Source organism: Parasteatoda tepidariorum, chromosome 10 (genome assembly GCF_982258835.1).
Source record: "Parasteatoda tepidariorum strain Cologne lab strain chromosome 10, Ptep-v5.0, whole genome shotgun sequence".
In the NCBI taxonomy this organism is placed as follows: Eukaryota; Metazoa; Arthropoda; class Arachnida; order Araneae; family Theridiidae; genus Parasteatoda; species Parasteatoda tepidariorum.
The window spans coordinates 42,119,701-42,136,079 of record NC_141764.1 but is presented as its reverse complement, the minus strand read 5'-3'; the positions used below and the strand labels follow the sequence as shown (position 1 = coordinate 42,136,079).

Here is a 16,379-nt window from a genome sequence, read left to right as displayed (position 1 = left end):
TTGATTCATATCACTTAAAAAGTTCTTGAGATACCGTGAAATACGCAAAGTGTAAAATTAGCATTCGGGGGTCCAAACTTTGAATCGAACTCTTAACCAAATTATAAACAGATTGCGACCATCCCCTCAGAAATTCGAATCTATAAATAAAAAAAAACGTATGTTTGTTTAGAAAGCTTGTTCATCTCATTTTTGTGCTTGATATTAAAACTGAAAACACCGTCTGCATTAAATAATTAGCATATTTGAGATTACCCCATCAAACTATTGACAAGATTGATTCTAAGACCTTGAAGATCCAATCAAATATTTTGCATGGTAATCCATTTTTTGTATGCTGGTCACAATTTAAATAAACGTGAATTAATAACAGTTATTATTATTATCGAAACATAAGTATATATTTATTATAATGTTGAACAATACATTGACCTGTGCCACGATGGCTCAGGGGATAGAGCGTTCGACTTCCAATGCGGTGAACCGGGTTCGAATCCCATTTGATACGAATTCGGAATCCGACTTGCACCGACCACAGTGCTGACGTGAAATATCCTCAGTGGTTGACGGATCATGGGTAAGAGTTACCTTGCCATCAGGCTAACCGTGGGAGGTGCTCTTAGTCTTCCTCTCCATGTAACGCAAATGCGGGTTAGCTCCATCAAAAAGTCCTCCACAAAGGTGAGCATTAGTAGTCCATTAGAAGTCCTTTCGCAGTCCATTTGTTGAACATTAGTAGTCGTAAACCCATAAAATTGGGTCGAGTGTTCGACGACGGTTATAAAATAAAATAAAATACATTGACCTGGGACCTGAATAACTTGGTTGGTAGGGCACTGGATCCATGTCCAAGAGTCCGAGGGTTCTATCCCTGCCGGCCGAAGACTCCCGTGTAGTAAATGTTGAAATAATATCTCTGAGGGTACTGATCCATAAGTTTCCTTGTCTTCTGGATTGGTTCAAAATTACGAGACTACGGAGTTGAACATAAGTCCTAAACCCAAAATTGGATCGGCTGTTCAGCGGCTGTTATAAAATAAAATACATTGACCTGGAAATTCTTTAAAGATCCGCAATACTAATAAAATTTAAATTTTAAAAGCAATATATCTCATTGTAATCTTTATGAATATTATATAAAAAAAATAATCTTCTAAAATCATATTCATAATACCTTTTAAATAACTTTGTTGTTTGCCAATATATATTTAAATTATAATTTTTCTATCCATAATGTTGAAATAGATAGTAAGAATACAATTTAATTAGAAGTAATTAGTGACTGTAGGGAAATACAAATGCAGTTCACTATCTTTCCTTATAAATCTTTTTATCGAGATGAAAAGGAAATTATAATTATGTTTTTATCACAATTCAAACACGCAACGAAATATGTTTTTAGTAATTTGCTGAAAAAGCAATTTTCAAAGTAATTTTATATTTCACTGAAAAACGTGATAATCATAACAAAACATGTCATTAGCGATTGTTTATATCCCTATTTTTAATTGTGAGTCTGAAAAATCCTAAGAATAGAGATACAATTATTTTGATTATATTTTTAACTATGTAATTTATTTTAAAATCATACAAGGTATAGTTAAATATTTTTTGTGGAATTTGTTTGAACAACAAGTTTGTAAGCCTATAGTAATTTGATAATTTTGTTTTTAGCCAAAATTATCCATTAAAAAGTTTTATTTAATATTGCAGGTCCTTTAATATTTTGCTTTAATATGAGGGCATTTTAAGTTTTAGTTTAAAAATTTTTCATTTAATTATTTTTTTTGATGTAAGTAGGTATAGTTTTAATCAATTTCAATTCCGTTGAGTTTTTCTTTCAGAAGCTAAAAAACAAAACTAGTCGGATTTGAAAACCCCATCAATTCAAAATTGTAAAAGATAGTATCAAAAGTAATGTGGAGAGAGAAATATGTGAAAGAGATGTACGTTGGCTGCCGGAAAAATCAAACTAAGGACCTTCGTTATCGTAGTAGGTTGCTCTAACTTTAGGCCGAAGCTGGAGCTATTCTTCCCCGCCTCATGACGTCACGCCGCACACAGATCTCAAAAATCACAACTAAAGGATATGAAATTATTTTCCTTATTCTTTCAGTAAGAAATTAGTTGAATGTTCGACACTTTTCCGATAATAGCTGACAAACTTTACCCTGCAAACAAATCATTTCTATTCAAAAATGTCATATTCATACGTTTTTTTGGTATTCCTAACATTTAAAAATAATATTTTAATTTTAGAAAAATATCTCACTGGTTATCGCCATCGTTTTATTATCATTTTTGAATTTCAGTTTTTAACTTTTATTGTTAACTAGAAGAATGCATATAAGAACACTTTTATGGCAACATATTGTCCGATAACAACTATAAAAGTGTCCTTATAGTTCATTAATTGGGATGGCTAATTTCAATATATTTTCCTATATATTATTATAGTAACATTTTTTTTACACATTATCACTAGGAAGCAAAAATCCTAATTACTAAGTAAATAATTTCTGGGCATATAATGATGGAATTATTACTCTTGTCCATAAATATTTAAAATTAAGGTGTTATAATTAAAACAACAATAATGACATTAAAAATGTGTTATGAAATTGGAAGAATTTTTTAAGCATTGATAAATTTTATTTTTGAAGTTCAGGATTTGATTGAATTTGACCATATACGTTTTTTTTCTTATTTTCTGTTTACAGTTACGAGATGGTATAGATTTCAATGGCTAAATTAAAAGTTCTTAAACGTCTAAACGAAAAACATGAAACATAATGCTTTTCATTCATAGGAGGATAAATTCCTTTAGTACATCCATAATTCATTTGATGTCACCTTTATATTTTCTGAAGCAAAACATGAAAAATTACGTTTTCTCATTCTGTGTTTTCTTGCCTGTTGCTATCGCACAAGCTAATATTTGACTACTACTGTTAAATTTGTGCAGACCAGGTAACAATGTACACCAGACCAGGTACACCCAGTTCAGTGAGAATTAGGAAGATTTACACAGTTGTCGCCACAATGACGCATTATGGCATATATTCTACATGCTTAAAGAGTTTTTAAGATATAGCGAACTAAGCAAAGTAAGTCGCTTAATCAGAAGTCAATATCAAAATAAGTTGCTTTAAGCTTGCGGTTCACATCTGTTGAAAGGACCCTTCTTCCTTGACATTTAAGTTTTTCAATTACAAACCAATGGAAACTAGCGTTAGCGATGGACCTAAAGACTGGATAACATGAAATTTCAAAATCCTACGAATTACTAACTGGAAAACAATCGCAAAGAAGAGAGCCGAATTCATGGGAAGGGAAATTCTAGGAAAAACTCTGGCCCAGAAAGGGCTATAGAAAAGGGCCCAATTGAAAAAGTAGAAGAAATAAGCAACAAAAAAAAATTAAACTACTGATTTATGTAAGAGTTTGAACATATTTCTCCAAATAATAGGTCTAAGGACAACAGCAATTGAGTTGGCGGAATCACCATGATTTCAGTCACTGTCTGCCTTGCTGTGATGCACTTAGTAATTCATTGGTGGAAAAAAAACAAGTTCCGGTACACCAATTATAAACTATCTATAGCTTCCTCACTGTTTTTCGTTATTTGCTTAAGTCTAAATGGATAACTAAAATACTTGAATTTTAGCATTTAGTTCAGCGATTTAACTTCAACTGACCGAACTTTTTAAAAGCTGAAGTTATTACAACTTGTCCTAATATTGTTGCAACTTTTAAAATTAATCATAATAAAATAAAACCCACTTCTATAATGATCAATTATCATTTCTGATTTTAAAGTTGAAATTTTTTTTTCACTACAGCCACCTTTTAAAAAAATTGAAGAAAAGAAGTCAAATTATATGAGAAAGGAAAAATGCAGCAAACATGAGAAAAATAGAGAAAGAAACAAGCTTTACATTGTTACATGCTAAAATTATGACGGCGAATAAGGAAAATCACCGGTGTTTTTTCCGAACACCGCTGAACTAACTTGCTGAACATCCAAATCCGTCCCCGATACTCCCACTTCTGTGACGAGCTCGTCAACAGTGGTGACTCCCAGTCTTCATCTAGTCACTCACGGTGATCCGAATCACCTCGATTACGGTCCTCCTTAAGATATAATATTTTAAGTTGAATAAATAGATGTCAATAATATATCCATTATTACGCAACACTTCAAGCAATTTCAAATTATTGTCGCATGAGCCGCGATGGCTCAGAGGATAGGAGCGTTCGCCTTCCAACGTGGCGAACAGGGTTCGAATCCCAATCGATACGAATTCTGCATCCGACCTGCACCGACCATAGTGCAGACGTGAAATATCGTCAGTGGTAGATGGATCATGGATCCCTTGTTGTCAGGCTAACCGTGGGAGGGTCTCGTGTTCTTCCTCTTCATGTAACTCAAATGCCGGTTAGTTCCATCAAAAAGTCCACCACGAAGCCAAATTTTCCCAAATAATTGGTCCAAGAGTTCCCTTGTTTTCTGGATTGGGTTCAAAGTTACAAGACTACGGAGCTGAACATTAGTAGTCGTAAAATCAAAATTGTGTCGGCTGCTCAACTACTGTTACAAAATAAAAAAAATAATAATGATATAGTTGCACTCTTAAAAAATTCTTGGAAAAATGACTAAAAAACAATTTATTTATCCGGGAAGGATTATCTATAAGACGTAATAAGGTTCTAGACCCAACGTCGACACCATATTTTTTGCCCCATTACTTTCAACACAAGATTAATTTCTAGTGCCATGCACTCCCTAATTTATGAATGAAAATTCCCACACTGTATCATACATTCAATAAAAATAATTTTGACAAAACATCATTAGATTAATAAATATAAAAGAATATCACACTAAACGAGATGATAGTATGAATAATCTTAAAGGCATAAGTTCATAAATCAATAATCTTGATAATTTCGAACGGACAGTTTCAATGTTGATGAGCAACAGTGGACAAGAAACGGATCTTGTTAGCTTACATAAAAAATTTAAATTTTTTCAGTTTATGCTACTTCCCTTGAGGTCAATAAAATGATCAACAAAGTAAGGGAAAAAATAAACTTGCAAAGGTGTTCGATGTAAACTAAATAATTTTTCGATACAATCTTTTGTATTTCTAGAGCATCTTCTCCTTATAAAAGAGAGTAAAAAAGAGTGAAGGAGACCCTATGTAAATGCTTGTTGCACAGAAGTGATCAGAATAAAATATAACATGGGACCTCTTACTTGAGAAAAGGAATCTATTCATTGCAACCCTGTTTTTTCCTGCCTTTCTCTCTTCAATAGAAGATCAATAGAAAAAAGAGAGCCTGGCACATAGCAAAAGAGAGGTAATCTAACCTCTTTGAAAGCAATTCAATAAATCTTGTGAATCTCCATCTCTTCAAAGATATCCATCGTAGTGCATCGCCTTCCCAGATTCTTCCGTTTTTGTAAAAGCTCTTTAACAGATTTATTTTCATTTTATTCTTTAACAATAACTGGAGAAAGGAATTTAAAAAAAAGTTCTTTATTGTTAACATAAATTAAATTAAAATACAGTTGTTGTTTATAATTCTGTAATATGCTAATTTCCTATAACTTACTCTGTTCAAATAATGGGATATACTACTTTAGTTGCTCACTTTATGAACTGTGTCTCTTTTGTTTGTCTCAATCCTATTCACATATTCAGAGCTTTCTTATTACTCGTACATACTCTGAAATAATCGAACAAGAACATCCTAATAAAGGTAAAAATGTGTGGATAAATAAATAAATGGTTAACATCTAGCAGTAGTAGATTGTTTATTTTAGGAGAATTTAATTTTGCCTGCTTTAACAAAAATTTCGATACAAATGTTTTGGAAATATTTATTTATACGTCTAATTTTATTATCATGATTTGGAAGATTGTGGAACTAATAATAAATAGTTATTATCTCTTTTCTAAGCAACCTACCATAGTTTTTTCTGAAATATGTTTATAAATATGACATATATTTATTATTATGATTATAATTATTTTTTATTTAAGGTATGTTTCTTAATGAATGACTTTGTCTCTATTTAGAGTTACTTATTATTCCCTGTTGCAAGTTAAGAAATAAAAAACATTATCCCTATGGATAGAATCTGTTTGCATCTAAATTCACGCAAGTGGATACCAAACTCCCAGCTCAAAAGTATTTTAACATCGCTACTTGTTAAAACGACGTTGCCCAGCCTTCTTTTTGCTTGCTTTTTTAAATCGTGTGAAATAAGGGAAACAAAACTTATTCATCAATCAATTAAAAATTAATGAGAATTCATCAAAATGATACCTAAAAATCGTAACTTATATAGAACTTTCTGTTCGCATTTGAAGAAACTGATGAAATAATAATAAATAAATATTGTTTCTTGCAGACGATTTTCAACAGCGAAGCAAAAATAAAAATTCTTTATCTCACATTTGATTAGTTAAGAGCAGGGATGGGCAAACTGTTGAAACCTGTGAAAAATGCAAACCTGAGAAAAATGCTAAGTCTGAAAGCCATTCTGTATCTCTTAATATTTCGCACTCTGCTGAACACTGTTCCTCATGGAACAACGACACGTGGTCATTTTTTCCTGACAAACTCGCTTGAAAACACATCCTCCACTAAGTCATCTTCAAGTAAGATGACTTAGTGGAGGATGTGTTTTCAAGCGAGTTATTTGATTTTATAATCCATAATACCTCCCATTATGGTAATTTTTGAGAATTTTTACTCCGTATATGATATTCATATCGATAAATTTATGGTATAATAGATATTTTAATTTTCAATTCCACAAAACTTTTTTGTTGATATTTTACTGATTTTATTTGTTTCAGGATATAGTGGATCTAAGTATCAAGCTTTTAGTGTTGGAACGCTTCATGTTGCTTCAGTTGAACAAGCAGACGGTGGTCGTCGCTATCGTTGCCAAGTGACTAACAGTTTAACTAAAGAAAAAGTTGTTAGTGTTGGGTGGGGAAAACTGAAAGTTGTTGGTAAGTATTTTTTTTATCTTTTTTCTAATAAAACATGGATACGTTTTGCAGCTCTAATAGCTAATGTTATTTTCATGAAATTTGCAGTAGATGTGCGGTTTTTATTCATAACAGTGTTGTTAGCTTCGACTTCAACTATTTTTATAAGCAATTTAAGATAAAATTTAAGCAAATAGGAAGTATATTGTATAAACTTTTGGTTTTACATTTTAATCATACTGGTTAATTTGTTATCGAATTATAATTTCAGATAAATTTCCTGGCTTTTTTCTTAGTATGATTGTGTAAAAGTAAGTGAAATTGTGGCACGTTAGCTTTATATATCTGCTTATGAATAGATATAAAAACTATTGATGAGTAGATATAAAAACTATTGATGAATAGATATTAACACTATTTTGAAAAAAAAAACACTAGTACTTATGACAAGCATCTAACGTTCAATCAATTGATAACTTCAAACAATCTAAATTGAAAGTTATCTAACAATTTTAAAAAAAAACACACTTTTCAATCATCCTTTAATTGCTATTAACTGTTTTATATGTCTATTTTGTTATAAATAATATCACGGAAATTTAGTACTTTTCTTACTGATTTTACATAATTAAAAGCTGAGAAATGTTATTCACGGATCAGTGATATTTTTCTTAAAAATATTTTTTTTATTTCTTGTCTATTTTTTTTTATCTTTTCTAGGCATTCATGCACTTTTTGAAACCTAAATCAAACTTTTAGTTTATTGCTAACGGGATATAAAATATAGATTCGATCTTCGATTCATATTAAATTATATTATCAATGATTCGATTTATTAAACTTAAACAAAAAAAATAAAAGGACATTTTATAAAAGTATAGTATAAATCCTACAGTTATCTCTACTTAAGGTGAATTATTTGCAAAACTGAATTTTGACTAAAACGGACAATTGTATGAAATTTGCAATTGTTGTTTTCAAGGTCTCATATTTCTCGTTTATTACAGTCACATTAAGTTTAAAGTTAATAAACGTGGGAGGACAGTCTGTAACGAGACTTGAATATATCATGCTGGCTAACTTCGATAAATACTAATATACCTATCAACATCTAATATGTGATTGTTATTGTATGTATTTATAAAGCTTACATACACCAGTAGAAGTTTCTAGGAAAAAATGACTAAATAATAATTTAATAAATTGTTATTTTATCATATTCAAATAAAACAGTTATATAACCATTAATAAAGATGGTGTTCAGACTCATAACTCTGAGAAAAACCATTTATTAACTGCTTTCACCTAAATTGGTTAAAAACCCAGAATTTTATCGCACCAACTGGGCCCACCTAATACGTCATTGAGTTTCTTACAGCTATGCACAAATTATACCCGAAGCGCCTAATCTGTCAATCTCATGAGCAAGTTCAAGTCCCAACGTTTTCTCCACAATGCTTCCTGCATTCCCTTTGACACAACGAGAGCAACCAGTACACTTCCAAGACTTCCCAATTTATGACTCTGGACTATCAGACTACGATACTCTTATTTACGCTAGATGGCAGCACCAAAACACAGTTCAACACAAACATAGTCAAGTATTTCCTTTCAATTATGATAGGTAAAACAACCAGATAAACCAGGTTAACCACATTCCACTGGTTATGTGATCAAACACAACTCAACCGCAATCTAACTTCAATTCACATTACTTCACGTAAAGCCGAGCTCCAATGTCCAGTCAAATTTCATTTTTATGGTTTTGAAACCATAATAGATAAAAATGGTAAAAAAACCATGTTTTTTGTAACTATATAAGTTGTAAACGTTTTCAAAACCTTAGAGGTAAAAAATATTCTTCACCGCAAACGGATGGACAGATTTTTGCCGTTTATTTACCGTAATTTTATAATGAAAGTTCTAACAGTGCATTAGAAATACTTATCAATATTGAACTAAGAGCTATTTTAATGAAAATTTTTGTTGGCTTTTATAAAATCTCTCAAAACAATTTAAATCTCATAATGCTTGATTTATTATTGGTTCATTGAAATCACACATCGCTATATAAGTATAATACAAAGCAAGTAAAAATGGAAAGTATTGTAATGTACTAAAATCAGCTTTGCTAAACTCATCACTTTTTATTCACTGCTTAAATTAAATTATAATATACTTATAAAACATTTCAAATATTTTTTTAAAGAATAATTTCAAAAGGTAGATAAAATCAATTCTTTTGAAGCTGAAATGAAATTTTAATACATAAAGAAATTACTTTCTCAACAAATCTTTTACAAATAATTTAAATTTATTAGATTTTTTATAAAAAAATTTGCATAGTATTTTTTAATGTTTAATTTCTCAAGAAGGCTTTTAATTTGAAAAGAAAAAAGAAATATGCAAGTGCTTTAATTTTTTTTTAAAAAAGAGCTTTTTATAAAAAATTTAAAAGGGAAATTATTTTTAAATGATTATTAGCCTTAAATTTAAATGGAACGTTTTTATTCCAAACGGAATACAGGATTAAATTTAAGTAAGAATTACGAAGCAATTCACGGTTTTGAATGTAAATTAAATATACTAATACATCCAGAGTATTAAAATACAACAAATATGTATTTTAATTTGTCAGTGGAATAAAATTTCTTATTTTCACACTCTAATGTAGTCAACTGGGAAATGAAATATTTCAAATGAATAATGGTAAATATATTTTGATGGATATAAAAGTTAATATATTTTAAATTTGAATTCTAATTCGAATTTATTTCACTTATTCCGCGAAATTTATTATTAAAGGAACATTTTCCCACTAAGCATTTAATATCTTTATCTCAAGACATGATATATTTCCGTAATTAAATGCTAAATTATATATCAAAGTATTCAATAAAATTGAATAACGTGGATATTACTTTCTATTAATCAGGTATACAGTTAATGTAACCCTTTTTTATAGCATGATCGTAAAATTTTAATTCAAATTCTTTTAAATCACAATCCCTCTAAATTCAATTAGTGAGAAAATTTTAATATACTTATGTTTTTCGCGTATTTTTAACAAAAAACAATTATAATTTTCATTTGACTTCGAATTTTGTGGTTTATGACAAACTTCTACATGAGAAATTTCAGTCATAATTAATAAAGAGTTTTTCAAATACTTCTTACTTTCTTAGGGCAATGTTTGTTTGCCATTGCTTTTGCATTAATGAAAGTTATAGTAAAATTTGACAGGTTTAATGATAAAACTTTTAATATGTTTGCACGTTTTCAGCTCTTGATATTTTGAAACATAGCGATCAAGTTGCAGATAAAAGGCACCTGTTTTACGTTAATATTTTAAGATTGCATCAATTTGCTTGTCATTGGTTTAATATGCTGATTATCATAAAATTCAATTCATTGCATTTATAATTACAAGAGAAAACTAACGTTTTCTGATAAAAATAAGTTACAGACAATTAAATTATGGGTTTTATTAAAGAAGACCATTGAATTCACTACGTGATTCAAACACATTATTGTATATGTTATCCAAACAAAATACATAAACATACTTCCAAGTCTGTTAAAGTTTACCAACTGTGAATATAAATATAGATTTATTTACATTTATAATAAACCTTAAGCTACTACGCAGCTCATGTTTGACACTTTCACACATAATCTGTATGTGCCCAAGTTAGAAATGTTAGAAATATATTCTTAATGATAAACGTTGCAAATCAAAGCAAAATTCTATTGTGATTTTACTTTAGTATTTTCTTTTTAATATATTAGTTTGCTCATAAATGAATATCAACTTAAATATTTTACTTTTTTCTTGTCTGTACAGTTTATACATTGTTAAAATGCTTGTAAAATACATTAACTTCCGTCTGTGCCAATCCACTCTTAATTAAATTTATTGCAAGATATAACTAATATTTTTTTTAAAAAAAACAGCTTTACGCATATTTGAATTAAAAAAAACACTCTGAATATTAATTTTGTTTAAACTAGAGATTCCAAATTGGACCAATGTCTAAATCAAGCAAACAAAGCATCCATTGTTTAAACTATGGAGTCCTATGTATAAGTACCTATTTTAAAACAACTATAAAAAATGTGACTTTATATTTAGTTCCAATCATTAATTTGGTAGAAACGCTTGCATAGTTCTAGAAAAATCATTTATAAATATTGTTTTTAAATACTGCGTAATCAAAAATTTGTATTAAATAATAATTTTTCTAAGTAAAATTTTCTAATTTGTGTTCAAACTCAATAATACAAATTAGAATCTTTTCAAATTCAATTCAACCTCAATAAAACTCTCCAAGAAAAAAAAACTAAATAACTAACTACTATTCATTTATTATGTCCTCTCATTATATTAGTCATGAAAATGATAATCAAGAAAATGTTCTTAAGATTATTATGATAAATATTCATATATTATCAATGACGTGTATGCAAATTATGTATTTATTGATGAATAAGCTTTGTTAATTATTATTATCGCAAAATAATTATTATTTTTTAAAATTCTTAATTGAATTAAAATCTTAAATTAATTGCAGAAAGCATTTATTTTTAAACTCTATTAACATGCTTATAAGTGAAAAATTATATTAACCACTTAAAGATAATATGGGTAAATGGTGAAAAGGATTTACATTTTAATTTTATGTCCCGTAGTTTTTTAAATAAACTGAAAAATTAATATATCTATTAATGTACTAATGAGCACAGAAGTGTTTTAACTGCAGAATTGTAGTAAAAGTTATTGACAAAAAATTATGCTTCATCTCAGTAAAATGTTCACTAGTTAACTGGAAATATTTGTGGTACAGTTTCTATCTTTACCCAATAAGTTAATTTAAAAAATTACGACGTTAGAGAACTGTTACAAAATTGCTTCCTATTTTTTATAATTGCTTAAAATAAACTAACAGTTCAATAGTTTAGAATGAATAGAAATAAATAGTTAAATTAAAGAGTTCGTAAAAATTTCCTTCGAGTTTTTAAAGAATTGAATTTGCGTTAAATATGATAGCTGATGTATGGTGTGTTCATTAAAAAATACCAGTTAAATAATTTCTCTTTGTAAAGAAATCGCAATGGCCACCACTAGTGATGTATTTGGCATTTGATTTAACATTACTGTTTGTTTTTCTGTGAGAAACCAATAGACTTAGAAATTTGAAAGAAAGTATTTGCGTAGAAAATTGTGTAGGAAGTACAATGGAATTTAAAATAACATTCGAGAACTATTTGAGAGCTTGTAAACTTGTATGGAAAAAAACATACGGGTCGCTCTACAGCCTACAGTAAAAATTTGAAAGATTTGACATCATGGTTGATATTTGGTATGATTAAATGGTGTTTGTTCGAAAGTTATTGCAAATTTAAAGGCTTTTTGGCGAAATATTGAGAGCTTTTGCTTTAAATATGAAGTATTTATCCATTGTTGTTGAATTTTTTTCCCTCATGAGATCTTTATTTAATAGTCTCGCTTTGGAGTAGATGTCAATCAAAAGTAGCAAAAAGAGAGAGAGAGAATTACAGATCATCAGATATGTATCTTAACTTTTATTGTGGAATACGTAAACATTAAAAAAGGTATTGATAAGAATTGTACTTCCTCTATTTGAATTATTGCAAATCTCGTAAACAACTTGTTCTTATGAAATCAAACAATCTCTATTCATAAAGCTTTACTTTTTCTCAAATTCAGATGATTATTTTTCAAATTCATTACAATTCTTTACGATTAGGAATTTCTTTACGATTATCGCATTAACAAAATATTCTTACATAAATCAACAATAATTGCATATTTTGAAAAGAAAATATTCATTGATTTTATGGTCAACATTGGCGTTGTTTAAGGACGAAAACAAATTGAAGAATTAGGAGCAATTTTGGGGTTTGGCTAGCCGAGGGGACTGGGTATTGAGTTTTCTAGTAATTTAAAAAAATACAATTTATTTGATTCTTAAGAAAGATTTATGGGTGTAAAAATAATTTTTTTTTAAAGATTTCATATCTTAATTCAGCATATTTATAAACACTCTTTTATACGCATTTTAAAATTTTTTTTTCGAATACGTACATTATCTTCTACAGTGTCAATAATTAGTTTATTTTTTTAGCAAAGTATGTCATTGAAAGTAATGAATATTGAATTGCTTTATTTTGTATTATAGTTAAATCTCCATTAGAGCATATACACTCTACGCTCCTTGTCATGGCCTTCATTACCGCGACTTCCGTCATCCATAGATGTAATGTTATTTTAACATCCATCAAACATCTAAATAAACTCTTCATTCCAATGTAGTGACCGAGATTTCATTTCATTTTTTAATTAAAAGAAAATCCCTCCAAATACAGGCGTTCAATATTTTTGAGCATACTAAGCAATTATTTTCTCATTGGAAATAACTCTTAGGAGAGTAAAAGTCCCCAAGGAGTAATTAAAACCACTATTTCTTTCAAACCACTCAGCAAATAAATAAAGAATGAATGAATAAAAAATGAAAAGACCATCTATTTTTATTAGGTAATCTTATTCGTACACTATAGTTAAATACAGGCTAATATATTAATTATTTTTTACTATAAGAAATTTAAAGTGCGTATTGCAAGCTTGCGTGGGGAATCGGAGTCTTCTGTATTTCCTAACATTTGTAAATTTCTTTACAATGTGAAGAATTATTTCAACAATGCTACGATAAGAGGTCCTCTTTGGAAGTAAAACTTTCTGTTTTTAGCACCTTCTCCTTAATTTCCATCTTTTTTGATTTTTACTAACTGCTACTTTTTCGAATAGATTAAGAATTTTTGATTCGAGAATTTCCTCTAGACTAAGACTTTGCAACTAAGACTAGACAACAGCGTGACAACGAATGCTTACAACACAGACAAAAAATTTTTGAAGGAAGTAGTTAAGACAGTAATTTTTTTGTTAAGTAAAGTATATTTGCTGTAGTTCTGTGTGTACGCACTATATAGAGACTTCGTGATTTTCGTTTAGGTTCATACAGATAAGGAATAGATAGAATCCATTAATTTAATTTTGAAAACTCAAAGAGAAGCTTTGAAAACTCTTATGTAGGAGAATCTGATTCGGAGATGAAATAGTGACCTCATGATTTTCGTTTAGGTTCATACAGATAAGGAATAGATCGAATCCATTAATTTAATTTTGAAAACTCAAAGAGAAGCTTTAAAAACTCTTAATGTAGGAGAATCTGATTCGGAGATGAAATAGTGACCTCATGATTTTCGTTTAGGTTCATACAGATAAGGAATAGATCGCATCCATTAATTTAATTTTGAAAACTCAAAGAGAAGCTTTAAAAACTTCGTGATATGGAGAATCTGAATTGGAGAATAATGTTTGGGAATTAGAATATTTTGAAAACTGGTATATAATTAGCTCATAAGCAAAACTTTGATGGCATGTTCAATGTTATTGAGCGTACATTTAATTTCTATGCGAAATAAAAACATTTGCATATGATTAACTATTAAGATACAAATTTATTTTTTCTCCATATATGGCTTACATAAATACTTTATAAAAAAAATTAGATTCTTCGCAAAAGAACAAAATTGCTGCTAGAAACTTTGGAAACATTTTGCAATGTAAGACCGCAAGAAATCTTTTTGCACCTCATCAGAAAAATATTTCTTGAAAGTGAGGTTGACAGGAATTGAATTAGTGTTAAAGAATTTTTTTTTCTGATATCGGAATAGCAAATGAGAAGAAAATTCAGATTTCGCTCTTTCTTTGTAATATCAAAAAAGTTCCTGATTTTGAAACTCGCCGAAGGTAGAGGAAACCGCTTCGGCAAGAAAAATCAGTTTTAAGCATTAAATAGAAGTTTTAAATAAATATGAAAATATATTTAACTCAACATTTGAAAGCAGTTAACAAAGTTTGATTAGAAATAATTCTTGAAGGAAAATTTGCAACATTTTGTTGAAATATTCTATTTAAAAAAAAAAACTTAATTCTAATATAAATTTTTATCTCTCTTCGAACGAAAAAAAAGCAGTTTTTAATTAAGATAATTATTATCATTAATCACCATCCGAGGAATGCCTGCAGCTATATCTTTATTTTTTTAAAGCATGTTTATACTCAAAATAACCTAAATAATTTATGCGATACTTATGCAGAAAGAAATTAGGATAATTAAAATTAATGATTTCAAAGAGATGTTGGTTATTGGTTGTAGAGAAAATAAAAATCAGCAGAATTGCACTGAAAGATCTAGACATAGAAAGCTCTTAACAAGGCTTTTTTGGAAAAAAAATCTCTGTAAAAGTTTTTTGTTGGAAAATTTGGGGAATTGCAGGTTTTTTAATCTGCATTTTCTTGAATAATGACACAAACACACAACGGTAATTGGCTAATAAAATGTATTTTACAAACTATCCGGAATAAATATAAATGTAATTGAGTTGGGAGTATCTGCCTATTTCAATATTTCAAAAAGTGTTCACAAGCATTTTATTGTTTTACAAAATGTTTTTGTTTTTAAGTAGTAGTGTGTAAAAATGTAAGGTAAAAGTAGGGGGCTTATTCATATCTTCCAACTTCTAATCCCAAGTTGTTGAATGATTCTGAATATTATAATACCTTTCACTTCTTTTTTAAATTTTAAATGGACTATATAAAGACAATCCTTTTACGAAAAAGCAAAAACATATATCATTGCATATACTAGTTACAAGCACGCAATAATGAACGTATCAAACGTAGAAAAATATATTCAATCTTTTAATTTCAATCTAATTTTACTTTCTTGTGATACGACTTTCTGAACATTAAATTTATTTGTTTGATCCTGAAATAATTTAAGATATATATTTCGAGATATTAGATTGGTTTTTATAGTAAAATTGTACTTTATTTAGATAAAACGTGATGTTAATTTTGTTTAAATTTATAATTAAGAAGATAAACATGTCAATACTTTTAATTAAATGCAAGCTGATATTCTGTATGTAAGTAAGCAATTATAAGTTGGTAGTTTTGAGCAATTATGGCAATTCACGCAGTTCCAATTCAAATATTTATCTGATAATTGCATTGAGAAAAAAAATATGGTCCTAACTAGAAGAATCTAGTAAAATTTCTCGAACGATATAGTAAGACCTTACCATATTTTAGACTACTAGAATTTTCTAGAATATGGCAAAATTGCCCTAGAACGTGAAGATATGATCACTAGATAAAACATTTTTCAGGGTGGACCATTTATTTTGTTTATGTAATGTACAATATTTCACTCTTGATAAGTTATTGATGCACAACATTACTTTATAAATGTTATTTCTACAGAAAAAAGTCAAACCACGCAG

General features: G+C 28.8%; 1 protein-coding gene across 11 annotated transcripts in view; it reads left to right on the top strand.

Annotated features, from left to right (window-relative positions):
• LOC107441504 (cell adhesion molecule Dscam1) overlaps positions 1–16,379 on the top strand; it is a 434,487-nt gene that overhangs the window by 105,039 nt on the left and 313,069 nt on the right. For all 11 annotated transcript variants that reach the window (XR_015429993.1, XR_015429992.1, XR_015429995.1 and 8 more), the window contains exon 4: positions 6,873–7,031. Coding sequence is in view for 7 of the 11 variants with exons in the window: in XM_087154077.1 (XP_087010203.1) it covers positions 6,873–7,031 (159 nt within the window). In the remaining 4 variants the exon portion in view is untranslated. The remainder of the gene's footprint in view (positions 1–6,872; positions 7,032–16,379) is intronic.